Source organism: Salvelinus sp. IW2-2015, unplaced genomic scaffold (assembly GCF_002910315.2).
Source record: "Salvelinus sp. IW2-2015 unplaced genomic scaffold, ASM291031v2 Un_scaffold2636, whole genome shotgun sequence".
NCBI lineage: Eukaryota > Metazoa > Chordata > Actinopteri > Salmoniformes > Salmonidae > Salvelinus > Salvelinus sp. IW2-2015.
This window is the reverse complement of record NW_019943943.1, coordinates 140,030-151,371: the sequence shown is the minus strand read 5'-3', so window position 1 is coordinate 151,371 and position 11,342 is coordinate 140,030. Positions and strand designations below refer to the sequence as shown.

Genomic DNA, 11,342 nt, shown 5'->3' with positions numbered 1-11,342 from the left:
CCACCTGGTCAGGTAAGAATGGAATAGTCCTGGTATACAGATCACCTACCTCTTGACCAGCTGGTCAGGTAAGAATGGAATAGTCTGGTATACAGTATCACCTACCTTCTGATACCTGGGTCAGGTAAGAATGGAATAGTCCTGGTATACAGTATCACCTTTGACCACTGGTCAGGTAAGAATGGAATAGTCCTGGTATACAGTATCACCTTGACACTGGTCAGGTAAGATGGAATGTCCTGGTATACAGTATCACCTTGACTCACACTGGTCAGGTAAGAATGGAATAGCCTGGTTACAGTATCACCTACCTCTGTGTCACTGGTCAGGTAGAATGAATAGTCCTGGTGTACAGATACTACCTATAGACACCACTGGTCAGGTAAGAATGGAATAGTCCTGGTATACAGTACACCTACCTCTTGACCACCTGGTCAGTAAGAATGGAATAGCCCTGGTATACGCATCCCTACCTCTTTACGCGGTCAGGTAAGAATGAATAGTCCTGGTATACAGTATCACCTACCTCTGATCACCTGGTCAGGTAAGAATGGAATAGTCTGGTAATCAGTATCACACCTTGACCACCTGGTCAGGTAAGAATGGAATAGTCCTGGTATACAGTATCACCTACCTCTTGACCACCTGGTCAGGTAAGAATGGACTCCTGTATACAGTATCACCATTGACCACCTGGTCAGGTAAGAATGGAATAGTCCTGGTATACACAGTATCACCTTGACCACCTGTCAGGTAAGAATGGAATAGCTCCTGGTATACAGTATCACTACCTCTTGATCACCTGGTCAGGTAAGAATGGAATAGCCTGGTATACAGTATCACCTACCTCTTGACCACCTGGTCAGGTAAGAATGGAATAGCCTGGATATACAGTATCACCTACCTCTTTGACCACCTGGTCAGGTAAGAATGGATAGTCCTTGTATACAGTATCACCTACCTCTTGACCACCTGGTCAGGTAAGAATGGAATAGTCCTGGTATACAGTATCACCTACCTCTTGACCACCTGGTAGGTAAGAATGGAATAGTCCTGGTATACAGTATCACCTACCTCTTGACCACCTGGTCAGGTAAGAATGGAATAGTCCTGGTATACAGTATCACCTACCTCTTTGAACCACCGGTCAGGTAAGAATGGAAATAGTCCTGGTATACAGTACTACTACCTCTTGACTCACCTGGTCAGGTAAGAATGGAATAGTCCTGGTATACAGTATCACCTACCTCTTTGACCACCTTGGTCAGGTAAGAATGGAATAAGTCCTGGATATTCAAAGAGGTAGGTGATACTGTATACCAGGACTATTCCATTCTTACCTGACCAGGTGATCAGAGGTAGGTGATACTGTATACCAGGGCTATTCCATTCTTACCTGACCAGGTGATCAAAGAGGTAGGTGATACTGTATACCAGGGCTATTCCATTCTTACCTGACCAGCTTTGCTGTTCTGGATGGTCATTTAATATCACCCACCTGGTGTCCCAGGTCTAAATCAGTCCCTGATTAGAGAGGAATCACCCACCTGGTGTCCCAGGTCTAAATCAGTCCCTGATTAGAGGGAAACACCAGTGGAACTGGGTTCTGGTGAATTTGATGGCTCTATATGGAGCAGGGTGAAGTCGCCCCTAGATGCTGATCTTGGATCAGTGTTACATTTTCCCCACTAATGGTTAATGTTAGGATTGTGGGAGGGGAAGCTGATCTTAGATCTGTACCTAGGGGGAAAATTCACCCTGGAGCTGTATGTATGGGGAAACTTCACCAGTATGGTGATGTTGTGGTGTTAGGACAGCCACCGACTGCTGTTAACAGCTAGTCCCTCTCTTCTCTCCCTCTTTCTTCTCTTCCTCTCTCTTCTCTTCTCTCCAGGATGTGTCTGAGCTGCGGAATGAACTCCAGAGGAAAGAGCTGCTTGTTCAGAAACACCTGTCTAAGCTGCACCACTGGCAGCAGGTACGTCCTCCGTGACCCGGAAACTGATAAGTTGTTGAGGACTGTGTAAATGTTAGTAGGAAAACAGAAGACAGTCCTCCCCTCCTCCATAGCATCCTGTTGACCAGGAAGCAGAGTCCTCCCCTCCTCCATAACATCCTGTTGACCAGGAAGCAGAGTCCTCCCCTCCTTTTGACCAGGAAGCAGAGTCCTCCCCTCCTCCATAGTATCCTGTTGACCAGGAAGCAGATTCCTCCCCCTCCTGCCCATCAACATCCTGTTGACCACAGGAAGCAGAGTCCTCCCCTCCTCCATAGCATCCTGTTGACCGGAAGCAGAGTCCCTCCCCTCCTCCATAACATCCTGTTGACCAGGAAGTCAGAGGTCCTCCCCTCCTCCATAACATCCTGTTGACCAGGAAGCAGAGTCCTCCCCGCTCCTCCATAACATCCTGTTGAACCAGGAAGCAGAGTCCTCCCCTCCTTTTGACCAGGAAAGCAGAGTCCTCCCCTCTCTCTCCATAGTATCCCTGTTGACCAGGAAGCAGAGTCCTCCCCTCCTCCATAACATCCTGTTGAACCAGGAAGCAGAGTCTCCCTCCTCCATGCATCCTGTTGGACCAGAAGCAGAGTCCTCCCCTCCCTCCATAACCATCCTGTTGACCAGGAAGCAGAGTCTCCCCTCCTCCATAACATCCTGTTGACCAGGAAGCAGAGTCCTCCCCTCCTCCATAGTATCCTGTTGACCAGGAAGCAGAGTCCTCCCCTCCTCCATAACGTCCTGTTGACCAGGAAGCAGAGTCCTCCCCTCCTCCATAACATCCTGTTGAGCCAGGAAGCAGAGTCCTCCCCTCCTCCATAGCATCCTGTTGACCAGGAAGCAGAGTCGTCCCCTCCTTTTGACCAGGAAGCAGAGTCCTCCCCTCCTCCATAGCATCCTGTTGAACACAAGGAAGCAGAGTCCCTCCCCTCTCCATAACGTCCTGTTGACCAGGAAGCAGAGTCCTCCCCTCCTTTTGACCAGGAAGCAGAGTCCTCCCCTCCTTTTGACCAGGAAGCAGAGTCCTCCCTCCTTTTGACGCAGGAAGCAGAGTCCTCCCTCCTTTTTGACCTAGGAAGCAGAGTCCCCCTCCTTTTGACCAGGAAGCAGAGTCCCTCCCTCCTTTTGACCAGGAAGCAGAGTCCCTCCCTCCTTTTGACCAGGAAGCAGAGTCCTGCCCCTCCTTTTGACCAGGAAGCAGAGTCCTCCCCTCCTTTTGACCAATGGAAGCAGAGTCCTCCCCTCCTTTTTGACCAGGAAGCAGAGTCCTCCCTCCTTTGAGAGGAAGCAGAGTCCTCCCTCCTCCATAGATCCTGTTGACCAGGAAGCAGAGTCCTCCCCTCCTCCATAACATCCTGTTGACCAGGAAGCAGAGTCCTCCCTCCTCCATAGTATCGCTGTTGACCAGGAAGCAGAGTCCTCCCCTCCTCCATAGTATCCTGTTGACCAGGAAGCAGAGTCCTCCCCTCCTCCATAACGTCCTGTTGACCAGGAAGCAGAGTACCTCCCCTCCTCCATAACGTCCTGTTGACCAGGAAGCAGAGTCCTCCCCTCCTCCATAAACGTCCTGTTGACCAGGAGGCAGAGTCCTCCCTCCTCCATAGTATCCTGTTGACCCAGGAAGCAGAGTCCTCCCCTCCTCCATAACATCCTGTTGACCAGGAAGCAGAGTTCCCCCTCCTCCATAGTATCCTGTTGACCAAGGAGCAGAGTCCTCCCTCCTCCATAGCCTCCTGTTGACCAGGAAGCAGAGTCCTCCCCTCCTCCATAACGTCCTGTTGACCCAGGAAGCAGAGTCCTCCCTCCTCCATAACGTCCTTTTTGACCAGGAAGCAGAGTCCTCCGCTCCTCCATAACATCCTGTTGACGCAGGAAGCAGAGTCTTTCCTCCCTCCATAAGCCTCCTTTTGACCAGGAAGCAGAGTCCTTCCCTCCTCCATAGCCCCCTTTCGACCAGGAAGCAGAGTCTTTCCCTCTCCATTAGCCCCCTTTCGACGCAGGAAGCAAGGTCTTTCCCTCCTCCATAGCCTCCCTTTTTGACCAGGAAGCAGAGTCCTCCCTGCCTCCATAGCCCCCCTCCCCTTTCGACCAGGAAGCCAGAGTCTTTCCCTCCTTCCATAGCCCCTTTCGACCCAGGAAGCAGGTCTCCTCCTCCTGCCTTTTGACCAGGAAGCAGAGTCCTCCTATAGCCTCCTTTGACAGGAAGCAGAGTCCTCCCTCCTCCATAGCCTCCTTTTGACCAGGAAGCAGAGTCCTCCCTCCTCCATAGCCTCCTTTTGACGCAGGAAGCAGAGTCCTCCCCTCCTCCATAGCCTCTTTTGACCAGAAGCAGAGCTTCCCTCCCTCCATAGCATCCTGTTGACCAGGAAGCAGAGTCCTTCCTCCTCCATAGCATCCTGTTGACCAGGAAGCAGAGTCCTCCTCCTTTTGACCAGGAAGCATGAGTCTTCCCTTCCTCCATAACATCCTTTTGACCAGGAAGCAGAAGTTTATCCACATGATTCCTTCACGGAGTTTTGAAACCTGACACTCCCCCTTTGTTTTCTGGGGGAGGAAACGATATGCTACTAACCTTTTATCTAGAAATGTCTTGTACAACTAGCTACATTAGTCTGCACTATACACCTTTTCATGTTGCGATCCACCCCTGGAATCATAATTTTCCTGAGGAAGGAGTCTCATTTCATACAAGCGGTTTTAGTCACTTTCCCTCCTCGCGCCTCTCCTCGATTACCTTTTGACCTTTTGGAAAGGAGACGAGAGGGGGGCGGAGGAGTTGAAACAAATCGAATTGAGAAAAGGGCCGATGGTCTCGTTTGCTGGCTCAGTGCCATCACTTCCTGGATCCTGTCTCATTCTGGTTTTGAACGGGCTTCAAGATTTATATCAAATTAATGAGAATGCGGTCCTTTTAAGATATAACATGTCTGTAGGTAATGTGTGTCTGGTTCTGTCTGTAGGTAATGTGTGTCTGGTTCTGTCTGTAGGTAATGTGTGTCTGGTTCTGTTTTATAGGTAATGTGTGTCTGGTTCTGTCTGTAGGTAAGTGTGTCTGGTTCTGTCTGTAGGTAATGTGTGTCTGGTTCTGTCTGTCAGGTAATGTGTGTCTGGTTCTCTCTGTAGGTAATGTCTGGTTCTGTCTGTAATTAATGTGTGTCTGGTTCTGTCTGTAGGTTCTGGAGGATGTCAGTGTCCAGCATCGTAAACCGTCAGATCTACTCCACCTGGACCCCTGGTCTTTCCTGGAACAGGCTCAGCTAGTCTCCCGCTGCACCCCTCAAACAGACCTAACACATCTCTCTCCCTCACCTGGACCCCTGGTCTTCCTGGAACAGGCCTCAGCTAGTCTCCCCGCTGCACCCCTCAAACAGACCTAACACATCTCTCTCCTCCACCTGGACCCCTGGCCTTCCTGGAACAGGCCTCAGCTAGTCTCCCCGCTGCACACCCCTCACAACAGACCTAACACATCTCTCCCTCCACCTGGACCCTGGCTTCCTGGAACAGGCCTCAGCTAGTCTCCCCGCTGCACCCCTCAAACAGACCTAACACATCTCTCTCTTCATTCTCGGACAGTATATATCTTTGGTTTTCTTTTTGACTTGTGTAAATATTTTGAGTCTGTTTGTTTTTATCCTGACAGAATAATGAGTTTTGGATCAGAACACCAGTTGTTTTATCCTGACAGAATAAATGAGTTTGGATCAGAACACCAGTTGTTTGTGTCCTGAACAGAATAAAATGAGTTTGGATCAGAACACCAGTTTTTTGTCCTGACAGAATAAATGAGTTTGGATCAGAACACACCAGTTGTTTTCCTGACAGAATAAATGAGTTTGGATCAGAACACCAGTTGTTTTGTCCTGACAGAATAAATGAGTTTGGATCAGAACACCACCGTTGTTTTGTCCTGACAGAATAAATGAGTTTGGATCAGAACACCAGTTGTTTTGTCCTGACAGAATAAATGAGTTTGGGATCAGAAACACCACCAAGTTGTTTGTCCTGACAGAATAAATGAGTTTGGATCAGAACACCAGTTTGTTTTGTCCTGACAGAATAAATGGTTTTGGATCAGAACACCAGTTGTTTTGTCCTGACAGAATAAAAATGAGTTTGGATCAGAACACCAGTTTTTTTGTCCTGACAGAAATAAATGAGTTTGGATCAGAACACCAGTTTGTGTCCTGACAGAATAAATGAGTTTGGATCAGAACACCAGTTGTGTTTGTCCTGACAGAATAAATAGTTTGGATCAGAACACACCAGTTGTGTTTGTCCTGACAGAAAAATGAGTATAATTTGGATCAGAACACCAGTTGTTTTGTCTCTGACAGAAATAAATGAGTTTGGATCAGAACACCAGTTTTTTTGTCCTGACAGAATAAAGAGTTGGATCAGAACACCAGTTGTTTTGTCTGACAGAATAAATGAGTTTGGATCAGAAACACCAGTTGTTTTGTCCTGACAGGAAGTAAATGGAAGTTTGGATCAGAACACCAGTTGTTTTGTCCTTGACAGAATAAATGGGTTTGGATCAGAACACCAGTTGTGTTTTGTCTGTACAGAATAAATGAGTTTGGATCAAGACCATCCAGTTGTTTTGTCCTGACAGAATAAAATGAGTCTATGGTATCAGAACTATTCTCTAGAAATATGTTTGTCGAAAATGATTTACATTTTGTCTGACTATAATTTGGAACGAACACATTAGACGCCTGTTTGCTTCTGACAGAATAAATGAGTTTGAATCAGAAACGAATTGTTTTTAATGTTTTTGACATGTTTTGTCGAGTTCTTGGATCAGAAAATTGTTTGTCCTACAGAATATGATTTGGCTGAACACGTTGTGATTAGTTCGAGAAGTTGTATACTTGTCTGAGTAGACACCAATATGTGTTGCGATACAGAACACTAGGTTTTGTCTGAGAGGTTATTGAACCAAGTTGTGGTCGCTCAGATAGGATTATGTGTGGATTCAGAACAACATGTTGCTTGCAGCAGTATGTTAATGCTTGGATCAGAACCACAGTGTTTGCTGCACAGGTTGTTATGTGGGTTAGAACAACATGTGTGCACAGATATGAGTTGGTTAGAAAACCATGTGTTTTGTCTCAGGTAAGGTTCTCGGTCAGAACCAACTATGTTTGCTCCATCAGTATGTTATGTGAAGGTTTACAGAACTATAATGATTTGGATCAAGGTAGTTACATTGGGGAAACCTAACAATGTTGCACATGCATGCAGTAGAGTTTATGTGCTGATAGATTTATGAACACATTGCTGCAGTCAGTGTTGTATTACTGTGGTTAGAACCACATTTGTTGCTGCATCAGGTAAGGTTCTGTGGGTTAGAACCAACATTGTTGTCTGACAGATATTGGTTTGGACTGCTGGTTGTTAGAACAGAACATGTGTGCATCAGGTGTATTACTGCTGGGTTAGAACAACATGTGCTGGATCAGAGTAGGTTACTGCTGGTTACAGAACCTAACATTGCTTCAGTAGGGTTACTGCTGTTAGAACCAACATGTTTGGCTGCACTAAGGTAGCTTATGCTGGAAGTTAGAATCCAACAAGTGTCTGTCTATCAGAGTAGGTTACTGCTGAATGGTTAGAGACCAACATGTGCTGCATCAGAGTAAGGTATACTGCTGCTGGTTTAGAACCAACATGTGCTGCAGTCAGATAGTGTATTACTGCTGGGTTAGAACCAACATGTGCTGCATCAGGTAGGTTACTGCTGGGTTAGAACCAACATGTGCTCCCATCAGGTAGGTTACTGCTGGGTTAGAACCAACATGTCTGCATCAGGTATGTTTACTGCTGGGTTAGACCAACATGTGCTGCATCAGGTAGGTTATGCTGGGTTAACGAACCAACATGTGCTTGCAGTCAGGTAGGTTACTGCTGGGTTAGAACCAACATGTGCTGTAATCAGGTAGGTTCCTAGCTGGTTAGAACCAACATCGTGCTGGCATCAGGTTAGTTACTGCTGGGTTAGAACCAACATGTGCCTGCATCAGGTAGGTTACTGCTGGGTTAGAACCAACATGTGCTGATCAGGTAGGTTACTGCTGGGTTAGAACACCTGAAGGCTTGTAGAACCATGTGCTGCATCAGGTAGGTTACTGCTGGGTTATGAACCAACATGTGCTGCATAATTAGGGGCCATGGTGCCAATATGGATCTCCCTGGAGGGGGAGAGAGAGACCAATGGACACCTCTGTTACTCTTTGTAAAGTTTGCTGGTTACAAACACACACGGTCATACACCCACCCCACCACCCAATCCTCTCTCCTCCTACTGTCTCTATAAACGCTCTGAACGTTATGAAAGCCTGCTGCTCGCTGATTGGTCGTTGCTTTTATGGAATCCGCGTCTCACTATCATACTCATCCATTCCCAGGGCCAATCAGAGCGCCCCGTTCGGCCCCCTTGACGTCAGTCTCCTCTCCCCTCGTCCAATCAGGCTCGTAGATGATACTGTACTAGTCGCCGCACGGCAGCCTCTCACTCAGGTGACGGACCCACAGCGGCACAAGGTAATATATAACATTATATTCCATGTTATTAAATCTAATCAATACGAAACATTTGTTTTATATTCTAACGCAGCAGTAACATTTGCGGTCTAATGCTAGAATAGGGCTTTATATCCGACTGTTAATGCCGAACGTTGCGTTAGATGGTCAGAATAATGGTCCTGAACTGGTTGTTGTTTACCGGACACATAACGAGACGAGGTAGCCAACGATCAGATAAATCACAACGGTAAGAGAAACTCGGTGCGAGAGAAGTCGACGTATGTAACGCGACGCAAGTAATGACGTTGCTACGCTACCCATACGGTAAGAGAAACTGGTTGAAGAGTAGTCGACGTATGTAACCGCGCAGAAAACATTGCTACGTTACCCAAAGGGACAACTGGAATTTTCGGAAGTCTTACAGCTGTATGTTTTAGACTATAATTTCAACTGAGTTGAGAAAACAAAACAATTTTATTTATTTTTTAAAACACTCCTGGTGAAAGCGGGCAAGGTTGAATGTCTTTTAACTATCTAGTGAGGATTGTAAAAAACGTTTACTGACATTTTTTTTCAATACTAATAAATGCGCATAAATCCAGTTATCAGACTGTTTATTGGGCATAAGAAGGGTTTGAGTCTAGACGGCCTCGATAACATAATAATGGGTCAGGTCCAATACGGATCTCAACTCGTATCAATTGCCCTGCAGTTATGCAGCAGTCATCTCACATACTGGTGATCTTGTCCTGATTAGGCTTTCTTCATTGCAATCTGTACACAGTATAATCATATTTCATCTGTACACCATGAAATCCCTTTCCGCTGTATAATTGTTGTTTTTAATCTGTTTTCTTCTTTATTTCTGGTCATTTTGTTTTGTAGTATGTTATATATCCCTTCTTCTTTCTTGTTAAAAAAAATATATATTTTAATTTTGAAGAATTCATTCAAGTAGCCACCACTTTTTTTTGCTTGATGACAGCTTTGCACAATCCTTGGCATTCTCTCACCAGCTTTCATGAGGTAGTCCACCTGGATGCATTTCAATTTAACAGGTGTGCCTTGTTAAAGTTAATTTTGGAGATTTCTTTCCTTCTTAATGCGTTTGAGCTAATCAGTTGTGCTGAGACAAGGTAGGGGTGGTATACAGAAGATAGCCCTATTTGGTAAAGAAAAAGTCCATATTATGCGTAAGAACAGCTCAATATAAGCCAAAGAGAAATGACAGTCATCATTACTTTAGAATGAAGGTCAGTTCAATACGAACCAATTTCAAGAACTGAAAGTTTCTTCAAGTGCCTATGAATGAAACTGGCTCTCATGAGGACCCGCCACAGAAAGGAAGACCCAGAGTACCTCTGCTGCAGACGGATAAGTTCATTAGTTAACCAGCTCATAGAAATTGGCACGCCCAAATAAATGCTTCCACAGAGTTCAAAGTAACAGACACATCTCAACTCACACTGTTCAGAGGAGACTGCGTGAATCAGTCTTCATGGTCGAATTGCTGCAAGAAAACCACTATAAAGGAAGCAATAATAAAGAAGAGACTGATTGGGCCAAGAAACCGGAATACTCTTAATGATCGCTATGAAAAAGCCCAACTGAAAAATTATTCATGATTATTTTTGACCATGCTGGTCATTATGAACATTTTGAACCATCTTAGGCATAGTTCTGTTTATAAATCTCCACCGCAGCCAGCTCAGAAGAAGGACTGGCACCCTCATAGCCTGGTTCCTCTCTAGGTTTCTTCCTAGTTTTGGCCTTTCTAGGAGTTTTCCCTACGGCCACCGTGCTTCTACCACCTGCAATTGCTTCGCTGTTTTGGGTTTTAGGCTGGGTTTTCTGTACAGCACTTTCGAGATATTAGCCTGATGTACGAACGGCTATATAAAATAAACTTGGATTGATTGATTGAATGACCTAACCACAGTGGAAATGTCCTTTGGTCTGATGAGATCTGAGATTTGAGATTTTTGTTCCACGCCGTGTCTTTGTGAGACGCAGAGTAAGGTAACGGATCATCTCTGCAGTGTGGTTTCCCACGTGAAGCAATGGAGGAGGAGGTGTGGGGGTGTGGTTCCACCGTGAAGCATGGAGGAGAGGTGTGATGGTGTGGTTCCCACGTGAAGCATGGAGGAGGAGGTGTGATGGTGTGGTTCCCCACCGTGAGCAATGGAGGAGGAGGTGTGGATGGTGGTGGTTCCACCGTGAAGCAGGAGGAGGAGGTGTGATGGTCTGGTTCCAACCGTGAAGCATGGGGGAGAGGTGTGATGGTGTGTTCCCACCGTGAAAGCCATGGAGGAGGAGGTGTGAATGGTGTGGTTCCCACCGTGAAGCATGAGGAGGAGGTGGATGGTGTGGTTCCCACCGTGAAGCATGGAGGAGGAGGTGTGATTTGTTTTTCAACATGGAAAAAGGACCAATGAACACAACACACCTCTCAGGTTGTTATAAGGCTATTGACCAAAGTAGGAGAGTGATGGAGTGCTGCATCAGATGACCTGGCCTCCCCACAATCACCCTGACCTCCAACCCAAATGAGATGGTTAGGATGAGTTGGACCGCAGAGTGAAGGAAAGCACCACAAGTGCTCAGCATACTGTGGGAACTCCTTTCAAGACTGTTGGAAAGCATTCTAGCTGTCATCTAAGGAAAGGGTGGCTACTTTGAAAAGAATCTCAAAATATAAGAATATATTTACTACAATTTCCCTGTATATCTCTGTTATAGTCGGTTAGACCAGAGGTTTTCCCCTGTTATAATGTCCTGGTTAGACAGAGGTTTTCCCCTGTATAAATCTCTGTTATAT

General features: G+C 46.1%; 1 protein-coding gene across 2 annotated transcripts in view; it reads left to right on the top strand.

Annotated features, from left to right (window-relative positions):
* The window catches only part of med28 (mediator complex subunit 28), a 33,208-nt gene extending 27,320 nt beyond the window's left edge, over positions 1 to 5,888 (top strand). Inside the window, exons 4-6 of one of the 2 annotated variants that reach the window (XM_070440538.1) lie at positions 1,895 to 1,978; positions 5,170 to 5,213; positions 5,472 to 5,888. In XM_070440538.1, coding sequence (XP_070296639.1) covers positions 1,895 to 1,978; positions 5,170 to 5,213; positions 5,472 to 5,514 — 171 coding nt within the window. In that variant the 3' untranslated portion in view covers positions 5,515 to 5,888. Of the gene's footprint in view, positions 1 to 1,894; positions 1,979 to 5,169; positions 5,379 to 5,465 lie in introns of both variants that reach the window. The other variant, XM_070440537.1, reaches the window with a different exon arrangement.
* The last annotated feature ends 5,454 nt before the right edge of the window (positions 5,889 to 11,342 follow it).